The sequence below is a fragment of the Emydura macquarii genome, unplaced genomic scaffold (assembly GCF_026122565.2).
Source record: "Emydura macquarii macquarii isolate MOO-44397 ecotype Brisbane River unplaced genomic scaffold, CSIRO-AGI_Emac_v2 contig_499, whole genome shotgun sequence".
NCBI lineage: Eukaryota > Metazoa > Chordata > Testudines > Chelidae > Emydura > Emydura macquarii.
In genome coordinates, this window is record NW_027130636.1 from 14,535,598 (window position 1) to 14,561,084 (window position 25,487).

Consider the following 25,487-nt stretch of genomic DNA (forward strand, 5'->3'; position numbering starts at 1 on the left):
TTAGTCATGAGAGATGTTAGGACTGGATCCTCCTGTTAGTGATGCATTTCCGTGAAGGAGTCAATTGCTCCTGGAATTTTAAGTAACATTAGTCACTACAAATGACTTTTCATGTATTTGGGTTACTGGAAATGCCTGTGAGCTAGCTCTAAGGCCTACTCAGAAATTCCAGCTAGCGCGAAAAGCAGATGCCTGCAACTAAGTGGTGGCCTATGGATGGAGCATGTGTTGTCTGTGCTTCACAGATTCAACCAGTTTTTTCTAGGTTGAGTTTAAGGTATTGATGTATAAAGTTGTATCCATACTACCCTAGAGCACTCTCTCCCGGTGCACCATTTCAGCAGTAAGTGCACTTACGGTAAATGGATTTTGCACACTAGGAAGTTCATTTTCAGTTGACTTTTCATCTCTGATGTACATTTAGTAGTGTAACCACAGCTGTTGACTATTGCTGGGTCACTATATACAAATGAAACGAAGTCTAGCCTCTGTAGGGAGGGTAGGCTAGGAGATGGGTTATAAGTCCCCATGAAGCAGGGCATAAGGGGATCACTAGCTGGGAGTAGGAAGAGATTTTCTCCCATCATATACTTAGATCTAGTGCAGCATGATGCTTCCTTGTATTCTGAATACTACATGTGTTTGATTAGCTTTTTTTTTTTTTTTTTTTTTAACAAAACTTTACTGTGGTCAGTTCCCTAGGGCAGTGTTTCTCAATTGGTGTTCTGCGGAACCCCCTGACTGTTAGGGTTCCGTGAGAAAGTGACATCGTGCTGCCGAGAGCAGCTGTTCTCCACGCCGCCGAAAAAGGGAAGATGTCCCAGATTTTTCAGCGGAGGGTATCGAGTATGAGTGTAATTTCCCCGCGGAGCCTAAAGGGTTCCGCGGGGAAATTTAATTGAGAAACGCTGACCTAGTTGTTTGTATATAATTTGCTTATTTCGACATTTTTTTTGGCCCCATATGTAAAAATACTGTTAAGGGTTTGGGGGGTTTCGCAATTATTTATCGAGTTCAAAAGGGTTCCGTGGCCAAATTTAATTGAGAAACACTGCCCTAAGGTAAACTCACCTTATGGACCCAAATCTCCCACTCTTTCTACCATCTACATGCAACCTTCTCACATTCCTCTTTTGTTAGGGGGATTCTAGCCCCTTGCTGATATGGGGGCAAAAGGAAGGAAGACATGGAAATAACATTCCTATTCTGTATTCTAGTTCTGAGCTTTATGCTCCCTGAATAGGGAGGAAGCCAGGAAATGCAATATATACAGATGCTAGAGCAGTGGTTCTCAACCTTTCCAGACTACTGTATGCTGTCAGGAGTCTGATTTGTCTTGTGTACCCCAAGTTTCACCTCACTTAAAAACTACTTACTTACAAAATCAGACATAAAAATACAAGTGTCACAGCACACTATTACTGAGAAATTGCTGACTTTCTCATTTTTACAATATAATTATAAAATACATTGATTGGAATATAAATATTGTACTTACATTTCAGTGTGATACTTGACTTAGTTTTTTACTTGTGAACCATGTCTGAAGCCTGAGCCCCCAGCAGCAGGGCTGAAGCATGTAACTTAGCTTCATGGGGCCCCCTGTGGTGTGGGGCCCCAGACAGTTGCCCTGCTTGCTATCCCCTAATGCTGGCTCTGCACTTGCGACCCCGCAAATCTGTCCTGTGACCTCACCTAGGGCTGCAACCCCCAGGTTGAGAAACACTAATTTAGATGAGTTGATGTACCCCCTGAAAGACCCCTGAGTACCCCCAGGGGTGCATGTCCCCCTGGCTGAGAACCACTGCGCTAGAGGGATATTCACAAAACAGTCAGGAGGGGAAGAGAGAACAAGACGGTGGGAGTGCTTTCATGTGTGTGCTTGCATAAAAATCCAATTTAATCCTATTTCTGTCAAACTACATTTATGCTGCATGGGAGGGGTGGGGCTGGGCTTACACATGGTGTGTTTGACAGCAAGGAGAAAACAATCAAGGAAAAATACACATATATATGCAAATCCCCTCCCATATTACCTGTGCTGGCCCCTGACTCCTTCCCTACCTATCCTAATTGGCATTCCCTCACAGAGGACATCTAGTCTGAGGGATTCCGATCACCTGCTGTGTGGAAGTCGGAGGTTGCCAGCTTAATAGAGGCTCCGTAATGTGCACAGCAGTCTTTCAGCTGAAGCAGGCACTACGGCCTGGCTCTCAGATTTCCTGCTGCGCCTGCTTAGCACCCCTTAGCAAAGCTAAGAATTATTTAACCTGTAAACTACGGTGGCACCTGTCCAAAAGTAGGAACTGTCCGGAGAGAAATGTTACCTTAATATAGACATCAATACCTGATAGAAATAGTCATTGTAACCATATAAATAGGGGAGACCTATATCAGATAACTTCTCATTTCTCCCATTTACTGTATACAGCAAATTTCAGAGGATCTCTTATATTACACCTCACAACATATCAGAGCAGTCAGTTGCATTCCTGTTTTACAAATGGTTGAACTGAGCCATTTTGAAAAGTCATCCAGCAGATGAGTGGCAATAAGACCCAGCAATCCTGACTCACAACCTCCTGCTCTGCCCATGAATTCATCCTCCCCACTTCAATCTGTTAATTGTAAAAAAATATATAAATGCAGGTTAGTCAGACCTTGTAGATTAGGGAAAAACATTCTAAGTAGACATTAAATACAGACACCCCCTAGTGAACAGTGCCACTGAGCCTCCTATGAATTATGAGAGATGGTAGGAAAATGAAATGTCAAGTGCAGGAATTCTAATGAGTATGGTAGTTACAGTTATGTTAGCAGTAAGGGGAACGCATTATGAGGTGTTGCTATGTTCCCCTTCTCTGTGCAGAGCTTTGCCTTGATTTTTCTAGCTCTTTCATACTCAGCACTAGTATCAAATTCTGTCAATGTCTTAAGGGTAAAGCCTGTATCTTTAATTTTTTATTAACTGGTAAAGAAATATGCATACTATCAGACAGTAAGGGGACTGTATCCTGAGAAGGAATAAAATGTAACATCTTCCTCTCCAGAGTTTGGATAATCGGTATTTGCTTAGACAGTAGACTGGCATAAACACTTGAAAACCCAATGTAAGTTAAATATCGTGACCAGTTGGTAAGCCTCTCTGTTCACAACAGTAAATCTTCTGTTACTCAGCCTGTGACCTCCTTATACAATTCAACTTTAATTTCTCTGCAGACATTCCTTTCCAGAACCCATGTTACAAGGAGGTTGAATTGTTTATGAAGCAAGATGGCTAGTCACCTCTTCTGTTTTGTTCCTATCATTGATCACCTACCCGTGACAAGGGCCTCCTGAAAACTAAAATCTCTCTCTCAAAAAACTGAGCTTTGCTCTCTAATCACTTTGCTATCTAGGCATTACTGCTGCTTGATTGAATTCTGAAATGTGCTATAAAAAGGATCAGCCTGCTAACAGTTATCTGGAATAAGAAAAGAAAATTGAACCCTTTTTTTAATTTCTTATCAGTTTTTTTATCACTTTTACTGTATAGTTCACCCTCCAGTGCCTTCTGTCTCTGACTTGTACAAAACACAGAATCTTCAAGATCCTTCCCTCCCGATAATGTAAGTCATTTACCAGTTTCGTCTCACTTATGGCCAGAGCTCAAAGCTGACAATGGGATGCTCTAGCCATCTCCAGTGGATTGCGCTAGCAATACTTGTCTGGGATCAGTAGTGATGGACAAACTAATTTTGAATCTCTCTAGAAGTCATCAGTTCAAAAGTTTCTTATCGGGTTGATGTTCTGTGGTGCCAGGGAGAGGTAGTCAGACGAAGGGCAGCAGCAGCAAAAATAATCTACTGCAACAAGCCTCATCACCATGGCTTCCTTTGGCAATGAATGCTATGTTAATGCAGTGGATGCCGGGCCTAGGAGTGAACAGAGGGTCTTTGCACAGGGACATGGGTATATGGATTGGAGACTTACTGCTGGTGGAAAAATGGTATAAACTCTTGCAGTACAGGCACTGGACTGGACTGCAAGAGAGCTGGGTTCAATTCCCAGATGACAGATTTCTCAGATGACCTGGGACAAAGCACTTCCTAGAACCTTTCGGTTACTGAGCCCCTGCAGTTCCCATTGAGTTTAATTGTGGGGATCCAACAATATTGAAAAGCAGCCTCAGTTTTCTCCCTGTATCAAGTATAATCCCGTCACAAGGAATTATTGGATACCTTGACTCCTTGTGAGGCACTCAGATGCCATGGTGATATGTAGCCAGAGGGGAAAAACCTGACTCATAACCCTTCCAACAGAGACCATTGCCGTACAACCTAATTAGGCCATTATTCAGTACAGGGTAAGCTCAAAGGAGAATTGGGACACCCAGTGTCCAAAACCTTGTGTGCAGAAGTATATTTAATGTACAGAAGTATGCCTGTGCTATGCTGAAATACAAATCTGCCTTATTGTGGTTCTAATCCCCACGTATAACATACTAATAAAAAGGGTTTTTTTAATACCTACCATCTGTGTTCGAGATTGCTTCCCACACTGCAAGCTTGCCTGGTTACAGTTGTGTAGGCATCACAGAGAATATACCTTTCAACTGACAAGACTTGATAATCCCTGAGGGACTTTAAACTGCATGCTGCGGTTCTCTCACTGCGCGGTAGAATCAGTTGTCTTATGTATGCAATAGCTACTCCTTTTGTTTTTGTCATGCAGAGAATTAAAATCTACACTTTCATCTGATGGTAATTGTAACTCATTGACAGTAGGATTTCCAGATGGGTAGCTGTCATGCATTTTCCATGATATATTAACAGAGCCCCCCACCTGTTAAGAATAATGAAAGATTTACCATTAAAAAGACATCATGATTCCACGCATGGGGGCTTTGAAGTAATGCAGCTTGAAAGACTGAGCTGACCTGCCCACCACCATTTTGTGCACATCTCCCTTGTTATTTACCTGGCAGTTGTAACATTCTTGTCCACCACCACTCAGCTGCTTACGTTTATATTGTCTTTCCCTTACAGGACTATATCTGGCAGGTTCTCCCAGTAAAAATAAGAGTATACTGAATTTGTGCAAGGTGTATAACAATCCTAACAGGCAACTTTAGAACGGGTTATATTGCAACATGAACAACTGTCAAGTTTATTAGAATGTGAGTAAAGATCTTCCTTAAAAGCAACAGGAGGATACTTTATGCTCAAATGGCTATATGGAGAAATGCTGCAGCGGGAGTCAGGCTCATTGTCCAAGCTAGGGGAGGGAGTGAAGGATAAAACTGTTGTGCTCTCTTTGTCAAAAACGTACCTACATCAAGAGCAACACCTCTATCACACAGAGGTTCCAACAAGTGACCAGAGCCCATTATTAAAATGACAACCAGACTAGGAGGCCTTGAGGTTTGGCAAGACTTGGAAGGTAACACAGAGGGCAGTCATTACAGCAAACCTACAAGGCCGGGTAAGGAGGTGCAAAGCAACTATATCAGTTCCCGCTCTCATACGCTGCTGCAGGAGTTGTGAAATCCATTGCTACGGCTATGCAAGTGCAGCATGGAAAGTATCAAGTTCTGCAGACATACACCATAGCCTCCATCTCATAAATCCGCAGTATTTTTGGACTCTATGCAAAAAGGCCACTCTGGTTTTTGGGGGGTTTTAAAGTTTATTTCTCAAATTTGGTTAGTGTAGAGTTTTAAAGTGATAAGGCTTATACCTACCAATTTCAACTTTGATTTTTCTTTGACTTTAGAAAGATAAGAGATCAAAGGTTTTGCTTACTGTATTGCAGCAGATATTGTTTAAGTCTTGCTTACAAAATAACTCTGGTTTTCATGAAACAAAGTTTATTTTTCTCCCCCAACCACTGATGAGAATATGACAACCGTACAGAAAAAAAGCTCAATTCCTTAGTTCTGCTCACATTCGTTCAACATTTGCTCTAATCAATTATCTTATTTCATGCAATAAGAAAGGAATGAAATTCCTGTTATGCAGCCGTAATCAGTTACAGTATGAAGCTCTGTCTGTGAAACATTTTTTATTTTGAAAACTAATCACGTGCTCTGCCATTACATTTCTCTTGTAATACATTCGGATTTTACCCAACTTTTCTGGGGAGGTGGGTAACCATATTGATGGCACATTTTAGCCCTAGATATCACATTCTTGCATTGCAAATGCTAGCCTATTTATAATGTAAGGAACATATTTACTCATGGAGCCAGACCGTGTTTTTCTAATTTATTAGAACATTGAAGTATAAGTGGATGTTCCCTGCAGAGAAAGACTAAAGGGTAGGATTGGATGTGAAGTGGGTATTTGGAGGAGGTATAACACAGTCTTGTCTTCACAAGAAAGACTCAATATTGATCTCTAGGGCAGAACATGGCATGGTGAGCTCAAATTTGGTGATAACATCAGGGTGAAGGACTCCAAGCTTTCCGATATTTTGACCTTTAGCAAGGATCTCAGCACAACGGCCAGGGAAGAAAGCAGAGTCTGAAAAGAAAACGAGAGAAAAATCAATATTTCTCCAGGCCAAAAAAGTGAATAGACATTTAAGAGTGAGAACAAAGCTTTTATTATTCAACAGTTTTCTCTGCTAAGGACGGGTTCTCACACTTTTGAGCATTAATAGATGTGCTATGATTGACAAAACAAGGAAACACTTCAAGTTAAAAATAAAATGTGGAGCCCTAACCTGTGGACATTTCCCCCCCACTTAGAGTTGTTTTGACAAGTGTTTTTCCTAAAATAGAAATAAGTGCAGATGAGTAAAGTCAGCAGGGACACACTGAAGTTAACAAGAAATTTAGCATACATCAAGTATTATCCAAAACCTGAATGTTTCCCACCTTATTATGTTTAGGAAAATAGAGCTTGCTGTCATCTAAGGGGTGAGCAGGAATGTCACGCTTGATTACATGCCACATTACTAGTAACATGACCTACATTCCTTATCTGGAGAAGAGCTTTTAAGCAGTTTCATGTATACTGTAAAACCACAGCAACAACTGACCCAGAGGAAGCTTGAGATCTTCCTCTATATAACTCAACTCAAGCATCCAGTTTTTAAATGTTATTTGGTAATTTTAAAAAAATTGGTTGTAATAGTAATAGAAGAAGTCAGCAAAACATCTGTACAACTCCCTTAATGGAAGAAACATGAGGACTTCTCACTGGGAGCCCTTACAGTCTGCGAACTTTTACACCAACTTTAAGGTCTTGTCTACATGGAAAAATTATACCAGTATAAGCTAAATAGTGAATTTAAACCAATATAGTTACCCAAGTCTATCCCCCCACATTATAAAAGTGGGTTTATTTCGATTAGTTAATGTCACTTTGGAAAGTTTTTAAGCTACACTGAAAAGAGTCACACTCATACTGGATATAGTGTCCACGTGGGGAGTTGTCTCGGTATAACTACACTGGTTTAACAGTATTGATATAATTATAGCAGTATAACTGGTAAAACGTTCCTGTGTTCACAAAAGCCCTAAATGCTACAGACGCAGAAAGTTCTACTCTGCTGACAAATTTATGAAACAATTGATAAATATTTCCTTCTATCTTCTCTAATAATGAAGTGCAGAATTCAAACAACAATCAGCAATGGGAGCTTAAGAACAATGTTTAGAACCATTGCTAGTTCTTCCCCATGACTGCTGTAGGCACACACTGTTAAGAGAAAGTATTCCCAAGTTAGTAAGATTTAAGATCCCCAAAATGCTTTTTTTTAGATTCAGGGAAAACATGTTCCAGGAAGAAGTGGAGAAGGGAGGGGAAATACCGGGGAAAAAAATTCTACCCTCTCTTCATGTGAGATCAGTCCAAACAAAGCACTGAAGTGCACCAGTAGAGGGGAACTATTTTATTACACAGAAGGAGCCTGCAAGGGTCTATGGTCTATCGTGAAGCTTGTGTTTTCAATGTGACATCTTAAATCACTAACAATGAGACCTGTGACTCATGTCCTGGTATACTGGGATCTCCTGGTATCAAAGCATGCATCTCTGGACCAGAGCAATTTACTCAATGGGACCAGGAGAACTGTAGCTAGTAGGTCTAGCAGAGTTCCTTGCGTACAGTCCCCTCAAAGGAGGGGAGGGGTATAAGGAGTAGGCAAGGCCTCATTTCCATTGATCCCCACACACACAGTTTTGCTGCTGCCCTCCTACCCAGGAGCTATATGTCTTTCAGCTATATTAACATTTGACTAGATTTCCATTCGGAAGTCTGATGAGTCATACCAGGACAGTACCAGAGTCTCAACCCCAATTCTACCTCTTCCTATGCTTCTCTTCACAGAGTTAAAAAATCCCACCAAACACCTTCTATAAGGAAATCCAATGGAGTATCACTTGTAGGGTGAGAGAGTCACAGCAAAGGAGAAGCTCATCTCCCCACCACCCATGTCTGCAGATGAACATCACATCCCTGTGCTGAAGGGTCATTTCACAGACACACCCTGTGTGGCAAGAGGTCTCCGTTTTATTGACACTGCACTGACTCAGCTCCCTCCAGGCTAACATGCTCTGGACACTGCATAAAGCCTGAGATAAATTCCCTAAGGGCAGTTTCCTCTTTGGTTGCTCCAAAGTGCTATTAAAATGCTAGAGGGAATAGGCCCAGGTCATTATAAAATGCCTAGGAAGAACCATTTAAAATGGCAACACCAGGTCAAATTCAGCCCCAAACCCTGGATAAGTAGAAACATCTTTATATGAAATGCAAAGGGCCAGCAGACACCGGGCCATGAATTATTTTCTTCTTCAAAACAAATTTCCATTAAGAAGCTCCCTTGTAGTGTTTGTAGACAAAAATTACAGCTGCCAGAATCTGAAAGTAAAATCAACTATTCTATTTTCATTATCCAACCTGTGGGAAATGCTAATAGAAGTAAATGTACTTTTCACTCTGTACTGTTTGTTTACGAACACTTTTGGTTTTAACAATCATAGTAACGTAAATAAGGAAATGCTTTTCAAAATACTTTGAATAAGAGTCTCTTTAAACCTAATCACACTGCTCTCGTCTTAGAGATGAGGGTAAACCAACTTTAGCATATGTAGCTATACTGGACATATAGAACTGAAATGATGTGGACCCTCAATTCTGCTGAAATGCTGATCTAGCTAGTCTTCTTTCGCTGCCTAACTGCTGTAGCCAGAAGGGATACTTAAAGTAAAACTTGACAAAATAAATTTAGAAAATCAGAGCAATAGTGGCGTATACCAATTTCTCTTCCACTTTCAATGAAAACCTAATCAAGAAAAAGTATGCTTGCAGTCAATGACAGACTTTCCTACTTTGTGAGTACAGCTGGTATTGCACTAACTTATATGAATGGGATACATTGATGTTTCTCTTCAAGACTTGAGTTTTAAATTTAAACTGGCACAAGAGCAATGTATCAATATTCTCTTATAGCGGGAGACTGTGTTAAGGTCATTAAAGCGTAGCCAAAAAACGTTGTTAACAACGTTGCCTAGTGGTAAATCTGGAGCCAGAGTTGGGACTCCTGAGATCTATTCCTCCAATTTCTGTCTGTGCCACTCAGTGTGTAGGAAAGTTATTTTACCCTCTTGTGCCTCAGTTTACTGGGTAGACCACCATTCATCGTTAGGGTTTGAGATCTTTGGGTCATGCTATAATAATACTGTACTGAGGTCACCCTATAACCCTATCAATAACAATATAACCAATATAACCAACCCTATAACCAATCAATTTTTGTCACTGCATCATCATCATGGCTATACAAATTGCCCCTTCATTAAAAGAGGGATATATAACCTTCAATGAGTTAAGATAGTCATATTTATGCAGGGGCCTGATCATCGCTGGGCTTAATAAGGACCATATTATACCACATTTCTCTACAGGAGTACCAATTTATTTATTTGCACAGCAAACAGTAGTCCCGTAGAGTTCCAACTACAAAAAGGCATATGTATACTGGATACATCTCTGCTAGAGGTCATAATGAGCAGGGTTGCTGAATTAATTGTTTTCAAATTGGCTGCATTACTGGAAGGGGGCTGCTATTAATACTGAAGTTAAACGCGTTATTAGCAAAAGCTTCCATAAAGTTTTCCACAGCCAGGCCAGTATTTTGTTTTGGTTCTAAAACTACTGCCTCCGAAGAGTTAGAATCACATACACATTCCAAAAGATAGCACACTTCCTTCAGAATATAAAGCACCAAAGCAATGCTACATGTGGAGTTTTTTACTTGGACTTACTTAAAACTGTTATAGTATTTGCTGATATAAGTCTGCAGAGAGCTTGGGGGCACATAATCAAAAGTGGTCACATTTCTCAGGCTGTGTGAAGCTTCTCATTGTGTGAAACTGACTTACACAGGAATGCTCTACTAGCCAGGCATTTCTAATATGCACATCACCTAGTCAGCAGTTAGGTGGGAAGAAAAAAAAAAGTTTGCTATGCCTAGCTTTTCCATACCCAAAAGCGGTATTTTTAATGAAATTGCGTGTGTTTTGGAGAATGTCAGTGTTTTTGGAAATACCTAACACCCTAAACATGAAACTCTAAAACTTGATGATGCCATGGGATGAAACTCTAAATTGGCTACTTTCCCTAACAAAGCAATAATGTGTAATTTTACCATAGTCAGCCTCATATAAAAAGAGCTAAAATACTGTATGGTACAAGCATTCATTTGGAAACTCTTTAGGGCAGGGTATTTATCTCTGTTTTGCAAAGGCACTTCTTTAGCACTACATAGGTAATGAGCAATAATGTAATAAATTAGTGCACTAGCAGAAAGAAAAAAGGTCAGCTGGAACCTGAACACTGATAGAGGTTTAGTCCTTCTACCCATCACTGGCTGAGAATAGAACAGAACTTACTATGGTTCTGGGAGTTCTCTTTCAGACTGTATGTCAAAGTCTTGCTCTCATTCTCAGCAGCTAGGTTTGGAGAATGCACTCTGACTTCATATCTTATTTTGAGGTTCCAGGTAACCATCAGTGTGAGGATTTAGACACAAAACTCCATTAACCGGGTCATTCCATGAACTCCCAGCATGTGGTCCTGAGAATTCAACCCCCCACAAACTAGCTTTTTACCAGCCTGGGATGTCCATTATTTGGATAATGCAATAGGTGGGCACGCTACTTTACAAACAAGACACTCACATAACAGAGGTTATAAAGGCAAGAGAAGATTTGCTAGAGTAAATAAGCAACGAGAACAAAGGGGTGGGGATATAAGCTTCAGGGATCTGCCCAGGGACAGTTAACTGCTCAACCATGCAGTGGGGAGGCAAGGGTTCCTCTGTCTTGTTTGAATAAAGTAAGGCCCAGGACAGTTTACATATGAAGTTGAAAATTGAATACCATTTAATTTTAACACTGCCATTTCGACGCCGTCCTGCCCAGAGGCTTTCTCCAAGCAAAGCTAGCAGCAGGCGACTCGTGATCTTTGTGTAGGCATGCAGGATCAGCAGTAAGTAACATCTGTGGCATGGTTATCTACACAGTCACTTCAACAGTTTTATGGTTGTAAAAAGCTGGCAAGTCCAAGTCTCTTTAGTGGAGAGGTTTTACTAGTTAAGCAGTCACTAAACTTCCCCTCAAAAGTGTCTGTAATGATCAGCCAGCATACAGCCAGTGCCTTAACCCTTGGTTGTAGGTGAGATTTTACATCAATAATTACTGAAGCAGTTATGCTGTAAGTCTCCTGAAGGAGATCCTGGCTGCTTGTGCCATAAGCTTATTAAGAGCCCACATTTAGTTAAAGATTGTAATTTACTACTCCATTCACATTTATAATTAACATTTATTACATTTGTATCTGTCTCCTGATTTAACTAATCCCCTCATGCTCTATAAACAAACCTGTCTAACTAGGAGAAATTCAAAAAGCTTCACTTGCAAATACCATTTCAGGTGTCTAAAATTCAACTTGAAATCCAGTTAGAGAGCTAATTGTCATTGCTGATAGACTCCTAACATGTCAAAAGAAGCCAAACAAAGGTGGTAGTGGGAGAAAATAATCTTTTAATATGTCAACATTATAACCAGCAGCTATGACAGGGGGTGGGGTGAAATGCAGTACAAAGCCTTCTGACAAAAAGAGACTCTAAAGCCCAGTAATATCTTAGGCTGATATACTACACGCAAGCAACAGACAAAAGCCGTATCTCATAGGTGCAAACAAGAACTTAATTTCCAGCACTCAGTGAGGTGGAAATAATTCCTTTAATTAAAGCTTTTGTAGCATCTCCTCAAAATCTATAATTGTCTTTCTGTGTTCAGACAGTAGGGCCACTTTGATTGCTTTGGGGGTAATTCTTTGGCCAGTAATCCAATGGAGTACCTAGTCTTTAGCACATTTTCTGGCTAATTGACCTTCAAAAGGCTTGGTGAGCTCTTTATGCTCTTCGTTGTCAAACACCTTGCACAGTTTCTTTTCTCTGCCTATTCCTGGCCCCTCCCCCCTTTAAAAAAGCTTATGGTAATATTATAGGCCTAGAGTTGGGATAAGCTTTAGAACATACCAATTCATTCCTATAATTTAAGGGAACATCGGAAGTCGAAGCTTAAGAGGGTAACTGAGTGGACCTTGAATTCTAAAACAACAGAGCTGTGTTATCAAGCATGTGGCTTCTAAAGTCTTTCATCTTAATTCCCATTGGTTATTTTATCTGCACATTCACTTTCTTATCCTTGATTCCCCTTTTTAAGTGTCTCATCTGCGCTCTATATTTCCAGATTTTCATTTAGATCATGTTCTTTACTTTACAGATTTCCTTTTTCCTTGCAAATATACAAAAAAGTCATGAACCTGACAAGACAAACTGGCATTCCTTGTGCACTCTATGCAGGGTCAGGCCCCATAAACTTAGACCTCCCTGTAATAGAGAGTCAGTGGAAACAATCTCTTCCCCACTCCAGGGAGAAGATAAGTTTCTATACTCATCTTGATTTTGGTTTATTCTTAAAAAAAAAAAAAAGGATTTACTAATACTGTAATTCCGATCATCAGTTTAAGACAATACATGATCTAGATACACAATATATCTGCACAAATTAGCATCGCTGTATGCAGTATAAACAGAATAAATACTAATTAGATGTCAAAATGCACTATCCTGTATGACCCCAACTTGTCATGATACAATTCATGGTATCCAAAATAGAACCCTAAAATAAAGTCCCAAATCCTGCTTGACTTTTCAAAAGCATTGAAACTCCAAGAGCTCCCATTAAGGTCAACCCGTTGTCACTAACCCCCCTGTCACAGCTCGTGAATACAGTGTATTACTGAGGTCAATGGCAGCTGCTGGGGAGCTCATCAACTTTAAGCTCCTGGTTTTGAAAATCTTGACCTTTCTCTTGACAAGATGTGTCATATAGGATACCCCAAATGACTCAATTGTAAAACGTGGCTAATAGGGCCAACAAATCAATATGATCATATTAAGCATGTTCCTTAGTCATTTTTTTTAAAGGGTAAAATTAAATATAAAAATTTTAGGAGGGAAAAGCAAAGCCACAAAAATTACTTAAATAGCAACACAGCCACCTGCAACTTCATACTGCTCTAACAGATTCAGAGCCTGCTGTGCTAAATTAAGTGTATATTTACCATCCTGGTTTTCTCTTACACTTTCACAGATATTAATACAAAAGGAGTAAAAGAAGGGCACTGGTAAAATCAGTTATCTACCTGTGTGATATACTGGATACCCCCAAATAGGGCTCCACCTGGAAGTCCTGATGATGAGGAAAATAAGCTCAGGGACTGCAGAATCATGGACATATTTGGAATTATCAGCAAACTAAAATATTCTGTTCACAATGCCAATTTTAAGTAAGAGACTGCATTTTTATGTAACTTATGTGAAAATATAAGCGCTCAGACAAAAGGTAAATCATTTGCATGTCACTAGAATCTCAAGATACAACTCTAATATATATTTGTATTTGTAAATAATATTTAGATAAAATAGAAGATTACTTTTTTATATAACAGTGTATCTCTGTTATTGGTAATAATTTAATTTCCAAGGATGTGTCTGCTTTAAAATAACTCCAGCAGATCTGGGTATATTTTGCCGTAATATGTTGACTGAAATTCTGTTTATTATTTAGGTGCTGTCCATACTAGGACTTTTAACAATGCCTGAAACAGTTTTCAAACACAGTTGCAGCCCATCGTTATAACACTGTCTGGGCCCACAGTTAAGGATTACAACCATGCCAAAGAACTGTGTTATATATATAGGTTACAAAATCTTCTCTACACTAGTGTTTCTCTTCCAGTTGTACTGGAGTACAGAGACACCTTCCATCCCATCTACTCCAAACGCTAGCCTAGTATTCTTGCTCCCCCTGTGGCAGTAGTAGTTGAAGTGCTAGAAGAAACTGGCTGCTGGTACTTTAACTATGTCATCTAGTAGCTTAGAAATATAACAGACAGGAGACAAAATGAGAGCAGTAAAACAGTGTTGTACATATAGATACAATAACTCCAATGTCATTCAAAATTATCTGTAAAAATAATGTACTCCTACCACTGCCACAGGAGCCTGATTATCTGTGGATGTTGAGGATGACTAAGGGAAGTGAGTGATTTAGATCACTGATTTCAATGACAGGATTTAATTTATTCACTGAAAGTGGAACAGGATGAGTGTTTAAATTACATGTCAATGGAAAATTTTATACTGGAGTATTGTAAATACTGAATACAAATCCATGGGAGAATTCTCTCACCACTTCTCTATGTTTCTTCAGAAATTTGCATGTGTATGGTAAATACACTAAGATCACTTTGCTTTGGTGAAGCAGTTAGGACAAATGGCATGCCTGAATCAGAACTCACCTGGTTATAAGCTAGTTTTATGAAGAAGCCACACCTTTGCCTATTTTTTAAGGACCATTCTGAAATCTGGATCTCAGTAATACTGTACATGATTAGACAGTGGTTTTGCACTGTAGTACATTGAAATCTTTCATCCTGTCTAGTCCCAATGTTAATCTAGCATTATTTATGTTATTGCTCATTTATAAAACTGGAGAATTCCTAATTCCAAACAATAACAAAGACTGATTTTTTTCAGATGTATTACCATTTAACTTACACTTGAAATGAAATATTTAGAGAACCTGAAGTCTTTAACATTAGAAAGCCTAATCCCCCAACTCAATGGCTACCTTTCATCCCCTTTTGAACATCAAAAGGAAGAAAACACTCCCAAAACATTACAGTCCTTAGAATCTGTCAGAGAGACAGACTGGGGAACAAAGAGCATTATTAAGCCTTATTTTCTAAAGCTATTTGGAGCAGGATCTGTAATTTATTATATGCTTGTACAGCACCTAGCACAAGGGGACTCCAACTGGGTTGTGGCCATTAGGCACTACCCCTATATAAATGTTAAATAATAAGGCTAGAGTCAAGTTAAAGTCTACATGTGCATCAGAGGGATATTTTCCTGTCCGGTTTAAATAAACTATTTTATTTGGTTTATTTTATTTCAAGCCACAAAGTAAATCATCTTCCTTTTGTGATCTGCTGATATTACCTGTTCTGAAATTCATAGAACCACTTGTGATTGGACTTTCATGACTCTCACTTTTCCTGCTGTTTAAAAAACAGCTTAGCCAATTATCCTGGAGAATGCTATATAATTGCACTGAAAACCTCAGCCACCACTCATCTTTAAGGGGAATGTTTAAGATTATTAGGACTAAGATTTTTAACTACATTAAGGATGAAAAACCATTTCCAACTTGAAAATTCAGGGATTCCAAGTGAACGTAAAATCAATTCCTCCATGACAGGCCTGAAAAGTGCTAAGCTCAGGAGTCCATATTTCCCATTCTTTACAGAACAAGCTTGAAGGGAAGATTTTCCTGAAAATTACTCTATTGAATCAACTGGCGCAAGGAAGACAGAATCCTGAACTCAACACTTGCCAGCTAAGTGCTGGAGAAGTGTGTGCGTGTTCTAAAGAGAATGATTCAGAAAGTTCTACTTAGGTCCGGAATTCTACAACAATTTCAAGATGAATGATTTTCCTCAGGCATTTATTTAAAAAGGAAAAAAACAACTAGTTTGAATGCTAACTGTTTAATTGTATGTTGCATTACAAGCAGCCTGATGCTGTGTTTTGTAGCATACTTCAAGCTGATGAACCCAAACTTCAGAATCAGAATTTCACAGGACAGATGGCCAGCAACGTGTCTCTACATTTCTGCACAACAGATGCATACGTGGGAAAAGGTCTACGCCAGTTCTTAAAAAGTTACACTGAAGAAAAAAAAAAAAAAGCAGAATAAACAGGGCTAAGTAAAACTAGAACTACTTTAACAAAGAGTATTTATACTACGCTGCTTTCTACATCCACACATTCTATGCACTTTTAATTTGGATACATAAAAATAACCATTATTTACATTTGTATTGCAGTAGACCACTGAGGTCTCAGCTGAGATCAGGGCCCCATTGTACTAGATGATGCACAAAATACATAGACACAGTCTCAGTCCTAAAGAGCTTAAAATGGAAATTGGCAAGACAGACCAGGGGTCAGGGGGCAGAAAGCAGAGGCATAGAGAGGCATAGAGTGTCTTGCATAAGATCACAGCAGGTCAGTGCAAGAGCTGGGATAGAACCGAAGGATGAAATTCTGCCCTTGAAGTCAATGGGAGTTGCTGCCTCCCCAAAAAAGGGAGATTTGTAATCTGGATGCTATCACTGACATTTAACTACTTAGATAAATCATCTTTTTAGGGGGAACACAAAACAGTTGAAAATACAGTAACTGGTCTAACTATGAAATAGCTTGCTATTTGAGGAGGGAGGGGGTTGAAGGAGGAAGAAGGAATGACAAACCAATATTTAATATGTGAGCCAGGCTAGAGGTTCTAGACTTCTGAGACTAAGGAAGAGACGTTTCTTATTAAACTTACTGTGATGTATTAGAAAAAGATAGTCACATTCGGAAAGCAAGAGATTAAACTCAGAAGTCTCCACAATGAAGAAACAGCAATGAAGCAAAGAATAAAGGGCAGAGAGAAGAAAAATATCAGATCCAGATCAGAACTAGGAATATCAGGGTCATAGATGGTTTTATGGAAGACCTCTCAAATGGAACAGGTAGATAGTGAAACTGCTGCTTCAATATACTAGATGTAAAGGAGATTTTTATATTTTGGAATGTTTCTACCCAGTCATGCAGAAAACCAAGATGGGTATAGAAACAAAGGTAATCACCACACTTATGACAGAAAGAAGGGGGACAGAACATTATTTTTAGCTCAAAAGGTAATTTGATAAGGAAGCCAAACAAGCACCCTTCCCACTGACTTTTCACCAGAAGTCCTTACTCAGATGCATCCCACTGCCACTCCTGTGCCTGACCATAGACAGATACTACTAAAGACACCAATTCAAATGACAGCCATTCAGTTTGAGAGAGAACAATCTTGGGAGAGTTTTGTCTTCTCTCTTTTTCTTCTTTGTTCCACAGTCTTAAAAGAAAATACAAAACAAACCACTTTACCCCCACCCCCAATGATATTATGCTTGCATAGGTCACTATAAGAAGTTGCTGATGGAAATTTTAAAAACAAAGCTATCATCACTTTATTGTTCTGTGCTGGGCTGAGATCAAAACCTTTCTTCCTGTCTTCTCTACCTGAAAAACTTTCCTTTCTGAGATGAAACCTCTGCAGCCAGACTACTTGGAGAATATAAGACAAGAACACTCTAGTCAAAAAACTTTCAGAGGCAGACAAGAAACAACATTAAAACAGTCTCACTAGCACCTCGTTGTACTTCTTTTGGTGTATCTATGATTGGCTGGATAGCATAAAGCTACTAAACGCAGTTTTGTTTTGTTTTTTTGCACTGGATGCTGCATATTTTTCTTAGGTTCCCATACACCTTGAAATTTGATTTCCACAGACAGAATCAAAGTGACTACAGGCCACCACAACAGCTATTTGATAGAGTAGTAGTTTTCAGGCTGTGATCAGTGGACCACTGACCTTTCCACAGTGTTTCAGGGGGTTCGACATAACTGCTATCATTACAATCTTCAAACACCCGCCAGTCAAGTGGCAAAGCTCCCCGCTACTTGCAGTAATTCAGGTTTCTCTTGGAACCTCTAAAGACTTTTCAGCCACTTAAACAAAAAACAAAAACAACTTTCCACATCCAGTGCAGTTGCTTCACATCTTTGTTTGGTGTTTCCCAAGTTCAACCATGATCAGATTTGTAGCACCAAATTGGAGGGACAATACACAACAGTAGGTCAAACTAACATGACAACAGGCTGCAAAGATTCGAGCAGCTGCGGCGTAAGGAAAGAAGTGAAAATTTGGTACTGGTAAGCATAAGTGTAAAGAGGACATAAACAGATTTAAAAAACCGGGACAGTAAGAAAGCGGCCACACCCATCTCATTAAAGTGGGTTTAGTTTCATCTAGTCTTCTTAAAACTATCCTAATCTTATTTTTTCATAAAACCAAGCACTATTGGTGACACAAGAAAAGTTGCTCAAGAGAATTAAATTGAGAGATTAGTAGGGGAAGTGGGACACAAGAAATCCATCTAAAAAGTAGCCCACAGTTGGAAAAGGCTCGAGAACTAGTGGGTTTTTGTTAGAATCGATGAAGGCCTTCATTATCTGAACACCTCAAGCTGTAGGTGCAGACCACGGGCTCGCCACCTCATTAATAGTGGATAGACATCTAGTACCCAGGACAAGCTTATGTTTATTCTTTATGGTGTACTATTTAATGGTCTCAATACTAGAGCTGCGCATATTCTACATGTTAACAGAAAAGATGGACTATAACTAGAAAGGGCATAGTTTATACCAGTAGAGGCATAAACAGGATTTATTATTGTTTTTAGCAACACACAGATGTACTTTCAGAAGCCAGCATCCATTCTACTAGGCACCAAATACACACACACACACACACACACACACACACACACACACAAGCCCATATCACAAAGACCTTGCAGTCATGAGACATTGGCAGGCAGATGATACCCCCAACAGACAAGGGAGCAAAAGGTAACAATGAGATGGTTATGAACTGCAGATTAAACAGTGGTCACAGCACACCAGCAGTCTAGCTATCGTACATACATATTTTAGGTACTTATGTGGCCCCCACTGCAATAGTATCTGAGCACCTCTCAATCTTTAATGTATTTATCCTCACAACACTCATGTGAAGAAACGAAGTGCTATTACTTGATTTTACAGATGGGAACTGGGGCTTGGTCTACACTTACCTCTGCGATTCAGCGGCAGTCGACAGGAGTTATGCAAAGAACTTGTGTAACTCCCATCGACTTCTGTGCTTCTCTTCTACGCACTGTCTTCGCTGCACTGCGCCGACGGCAACGCGTTACCGTCGACGCAGCACTACACCACTTTCAGGGCTGGATTAATAACGTCAACTTCTGGATCGTCTGAGCAGGTCGTCACTGACCGCTTAGTCGATCCAGATAAGTCGATCTGACGGCGGCGACTTTGCACCGTCAGTGAAGACATAGCCTGAGGCACAGAGACTAAACTACTTGCTTAAGGTTACAGGAAATGTGTAGCAGAGCAGAGAAATGAACCTGGCTCTCCCCCAAGACCTAGACTTAATCACTGGGTCATCCTTTCTCTCGCTCAAGAGGTTTGTGGACATCACATACAGATAGTGGACAGCTTGTAAATTAAGGTCAACCTTAAATTTGAGTCTTCAGTTCTGTTGCATGTGTATTATGAAAAACCAAAAAACAAATGTTCATCACATTCTTAGCTATGGATAGATAGCTACTACACCTCTATAATTTCACAGCCAAATATTATTAGATGAAAAGCTATTACTATGATTTACTGTGTCATTAAAATTTTCAACACTTTACCACACCTTTCATTTAATTAAATGGGGGCAGGTGAAGGAAAGGAGTGTAGTCTTTGTAAAGATTAAATGTTATTACACAACTGTCAATTAGTGACAGAAGCAAAACTAAAGATTTTCTAAGTATGTAATTTTTAAGTTGAATCCAAACTGGCTCGTTTCCCAGCATATCTACAGTATTAAGCTGTTGCATGCCCTGCAAGAATGACTGACATGAACTGAACTCTTATTTAAAAGGCCCTATGAAAGCTTTGTTGAAGTTCTACCACACACAAAAACCATACGAGCAGGAGTGTACAAAAGCAACATATGCTGTGGGCTCTCACACAGAAAAAAAGTTTTAAAACCTTTTTGTTGAATTCAATACTATTCCCAGACTTTCTGATAAAGCTCACTATGGGGACACACAGGACTAAGAGTCAAGCAATCTGGTTTCTATTCCTAGCTCTGCCACTGACTTTTGCTGTGAATCTCTGTGCCTCACTTACCTATGTGTAAATTGCACATAACATCACTTACCTTCTTCAAACAGAGGTTGTTAAGTTTAATTCATTGATGTTTGTAAAGGTGCTGGAGGGGCACATTAAGATGCGTGTAGGGAAAATAACTCTTTCTAAATATCTGAATTTTAATAACACTCCGTATAGTACCATAGTTGTGCCCAGCAAGTAAATACTCTGCACTTTTAATACTATTACACCTACCGTTGAGGATTTCAAAGCAGAACACTTTGCTAATATTAATTAAGCATAAACCTCCCTGCATTTTAAAAAGTTTCAGGACTCCACTATAGAGTAGCATGAGTTAGAGCCCTAGTAAAGTATCATCTTTTGCAATACTAGCTTCAGCTACTGGAAGGAAGGAAAATAGTTCTCTAGTCTGCTGATCCAGTAGGAATAAAAGATGACCAATATTATCAGAGAGTTATTTTACGTTTAAGAGGAGATTACAAGTTTGCATTTACATTACACCACCTTTCAATCCATCTATGTAAATGCCTTTAGTTTCCACTTCAAGACAGTGAAACAACAACAAAGAAAAATTAATCAGGAGTGAGGGTATTTCATACCCATGCACACTGGAAGGCTCTTCTCAACTTATATGGTTTTGTTACTTCTTCCTTGGACTGGTTACCTGAAAAGGGTTTAGGCCGCTTATTGATTCTGTTTTTCTGCTGGCTGTACAGTCCATAAACTTTGATCTTTACATTACTAATTACATGGAACTAGCTAAAACGTCAATAAGGGAATTTTATTTAAAGAAACAGCACTAAAGAACAAACAGATTTAGAGAATCAATACAAAACTGTGCTCTTTTTAATCCATTTAAAGTTTGGCTATAGACGTATGAATTATCTACTACAAAGAGAAGAAAACATTTTTTCTATGCCACTAGTTATAGGATCCATTAGCCTACAAACAGGCCAGTACTGTACACTTTAAAAAGTGGTGTAGAACTTACATTCTTAAAAGGGGGAAAAGTGATCATTTTAATACTACTATTAATAGTAAGAAAACATTAACTAGCCCAACAGCATCCCTTCAGAAATTGAAATCACTAAATATAAGATATATGTTGAAATCCTCCACCTTAGTCGCTTAAAAATACCCTATTCTGCAAGGCTGCTCACGACATTCTTTTTTTTTCCCCTTTTATTGTACAGCTCAGATTACACTAAAGACTAGTGTGAAGGCCAGAGGAACATCACAATTTCACCCATATTTTCTAGCATCTGTAATTTTTCCACAGGTGTTGCTACAGGGGCAAAAAGGTTATGACCCTAAAGGTCAAGCCAGTGAGCATTTAGGTGTTAGTATAACAGAAGGTGCTTAAATAACCATGGTTTGCACATATGGCGAAGAACTGAACAGACACACAGCACATAAGCACTTCACTTTAACAAACTGTCTTCTCAGACACTTTCTGAAACAAAATCAGTACTTTATGTTTCATATTAAATCAAAACCATTGCAATCAGTTAAACAAGGAATAAAGGACTGTTAGACAACTAAAACACATATTTTTATATTGTACCACAAATTAGTTTTAAGATATGGCCTCCAGGAGGTATTCCATAAAATCCAAAAAATCACTCATGCAATGAATGGTGAAACAAACTAGCCAAGGCAGAAAAGATGAGATATTCCTGTTTTTTGGTGAAGACAACTAGCCCTTCCCTTCAGAAGTAAGTGCAACAAACTAGCCAAGGCAGAAAAGAGATAAGTCATCTTTAATAAATAATTCTCCGATCTAAAGCTCTACTGTAAATTGCCTACGCAAGAAACAGAGGAACAAGAATATACTCCAGGCAGAGATCTCAGGCCTGCTCTATACTGGTAATGGAGGTCGACACAATGCCGCTTATGCCGATCCCCTAAAGTATGCGTCTCCCCTGGCACATAAGTTCCGCTGGAGTAAAAATCAATTCGCAAGTGGTGCAGCGCTGAAGTCAAATTCCATGGATCGCATTTGCATCAGTGTAGGAAGAGCGCAATGTAAATTGATGGCACTGGCCTCCAGGAGGTATTCCATAATGGTCTATTGAGACCGCTCTGGAGATTCGCGCTCTGCTATGATGTGGCCACGTAAACAGGAAATAGCTCCTCCCCTCAAGCCCCAGGAAATTTTGAATGACTGTTTCCGGTTTGGACAGCATGGAGAGAGCTTTGTAGCTGAACCACTCATGGCGAGTGCACAGCCCAGATACGCTCCAGCATAGAGTCAACCAGAGGTCTTGGATCTCATCAGTCTGTGGGGTGACGAGTATGTTCTGGCTCAGCTCCAAGCCAGCAAAAGAAATTTAGATATCTATGAGAAGATATCTTGCAGCATATTGGAGAAGGGGCACAAGAGGGACGCGCAGCAGTGCCACATTAAGATCAAAGAGTTGAGGCAGGCTTATCAGAAAGCTAGAGCTAACAGCCGTTCTGGCTCCTTGCCCAAAACATGCCAGTTTAACGAGGAGCTGCATGCAATTCTCGACAGCGACTCCACCGAGCCACCACACAACATCAATATCTCTGCAGAATCCCAGTCCAAAATGAATGGAGGACAACCTCTGTGGATGAGGAGGATAAAGATGAGGAGAGCAGGGTATCCATTCTCCCTGAGAGCCAGGACCTGTTCATTACTCCAGAGCAGCCCTGCCACACACAGGACAGTGGGACTGATTGAGATACCAGGAAGGCATATCTGGTGAGTGTGGGGCAAATCTAATTTTTGCAGTTATGTCCCCAGTCCAGTCTCTTAAAAGGAGTTTGTGTTTTTGAAGGGATGGTCTTCCTGGATGTTGCCAAATTTCAGTGGAGGGTTACTCCTGGAACAGACTATGTGCAGAGGTATGCTCCAAGAATCCTCTGTGGGATATCTCAAGGAAACTTTCATGTAGATAATCTGTAATCCTTTGCAGAAAGTTTCTGGGGAGGGCAGCCTTATTTCTTCCACCACAGTAGGAGACTTTACCCCGCCACTCTGCTATTAAATGAGCAGGCATCATCGCGGAACACAGTATAGGGGCCAGCCTGTAACCCGCTGCTTGCAGCAAATCTTCCCTTTCTGCTGTGTTATCCTCAAGAGACTGATATCACACATGGTCACCTAGGGAAGATGGCACGAGTTTAAAATATTGGATCAATACAGTCACTCCACGTTATTCCTCTGCCGTGGCCGGTGTCCCTGTGACAATTCCTGGTTCTGGTTTTGTTGCTATGGGCGTTATGGCTCGGGACACTGGTTGCCCTATGTTTTCTGCTGCTACACTTCACCTGCAGCATCCTCTAATCCAGGGTTGTCAAACTCGCTCAAAGTGACGGGCCGAAATCACAGAACCTCTACTTTGAAGGGGCCATGCAATGCTCTCCACCGAATATTTCAGGCAATCTGCCCATTTTTGGCGGCGCAGCATCAGTAGCTTTCAGCGCTGCCCTTTCGTAGTGGGGACACTGACATTGCCACTTTAAGAGATTTCTAGGAGGGATACCCGCTGCAGAAAAACTGAGAACTAGTTCCCCTTTTCGGCAGCAGGGTGCTGGAGCGAAAGGTATTGCCGCTTTAAGACGCTGGCCCCACAAATCTCTTAAAGTGGCAATGCAGACTTTCGGCGGCTCCACTACTTACTTTCGACGGCCGGGATCAAAGAGGTTCGCGGGCCACATAAAAAAGGTTCACAGGCCAAATGCGGCCCGCGGGCCGTATGTTTGACACCCCTGCTCTAATCTGTTTTGCCCACCTCCTCCCAACTGGTCCTTGGGATGTTACAGGGGAGCCTGGTGATCCCTCTCCTTGCTCAAGTGTGGATTGTGGATTTTAGCGCTAATTAACCCTCTCCATAAAGGGATGCAAGGGCCCCTTGCTTACCATGTCTGAACACCACTCCGACCCCATCCGCTACTTACAGATTGGAATGTGGGTCTCACTTAGCCCTGTGAACATGAAGGGGAGTTCTTTTTACATTTTAACATTTCTTTTACTACTTTAGGTCTGCTAACTATGGCTACCTTGTGATTTGTTTTTCTTACAGTGGACACTTCGACCTTCAGCCCACTTTGCAGAACTCCTGCTGAAAGACTCTCTCATATTAGGAAGCGGGGGTGGGGGGAATGCAGAATGACATGTTCAGAGAACTAATGAATGCCTCCGTGGCTGCTGACAGAGCTCAGAGCCTGGAGGATGTCCTTGTCTGAAAAACTAGACATGGGAATGGAACACAGAAGATCAGTGCAGGAGATGTTGCTTATTATGAGGGATCAGTCCGACATGCTGAGGTGTCTGGTAGAGCTCCAGAAAGAGCAGTGGCAGGACAGACCCCCTCTGCAGCCCCTGCAAAACACTCCGCTGCCTATAACTTTGTTATCAGCCCCCACCGCCAAACCCTCTAGGAGAAAGCTGAGCAGGGTGCAGCATGTGCTGCACTCCACACTGGTGGAGGCGAGCAGAAAGACGCGACGGCCCTTTTAAGAACTGCACGCAATCACAGTTTCTTGCACAGTGACACTTTATAATGTTAACTTATTCTCCTTTCCCCCCATTGAAACGGGTCACAAAACATTGCAGCTTTAAAAAAATCAGTCTTTATTCATTCATAGCTTGGGCGGGTAAAGAAGGGGAGGAGGCTGCTAGTGCGAGGGTGGGGGATGGGAAAGAGAAAGGCACAGCAGAGACATACATTACTGCAGTTCATTGCAAAACCGATTTTTCAATGCTTCCCTTAGGTGAAGCACTCTGCAGTTGGCTCTGAGTGTAGCACTGGAATCTGGCTGCTCAAAATTTGCAGCCAGCCTATCAGCCTCCACGGCCCAACCCAGCGGGGTATTTTTCACACTTTGTTTCACACAAATAATGGAGCACACGGCACACAGATGTAAGTGATGGGATATTCTTTTCACTGATATCAAGCTTAGTAAGCAGACATCTCCATCTGGCCTTTAAACGCCCAAATGCATATTCTACCACCATTCTACACTTGTTGAGCCTGTCATTTAAATGCTCCTTTTCGCTGTCCAGGTGCCGGTGTAGGGTTTCATTAGCCAAGGGAGCAAGGGGTAGGCAGGATCCCCCAGGATCACTATTG

At 40.6% G+C, this 25,487-nt stretch overlaps 1 protein-coding gene across 2 annotated transcripts in view; it reads right to left on the reverse strand.

The window, feature by feature from the left end:
* Positions 1–5,352: 5,352 nt before the first annotated feature.
* FARSB (phenylalanyl-tRNA synthetase subunit beta) overlaps positions 5,353–25,487 on the reverse strand; it is a 62,416-nt gene continuing 42,281 nt past the window's right edge. For both annotated transcript variants that reach the window (XM_067538967.1, XM_067538966.1), the window contains one exon: positions 5,353–6,503. In XM_067538967.1, the coding sequence (XP_067395068.1) occupies positions 6,352–6,503 (152 nt within the window). In that variant the 3' untranslated portion in view covers positions 5,353–6,351. The remainder of the gene's footprint in view (positions 6,504–25,487) is intronic.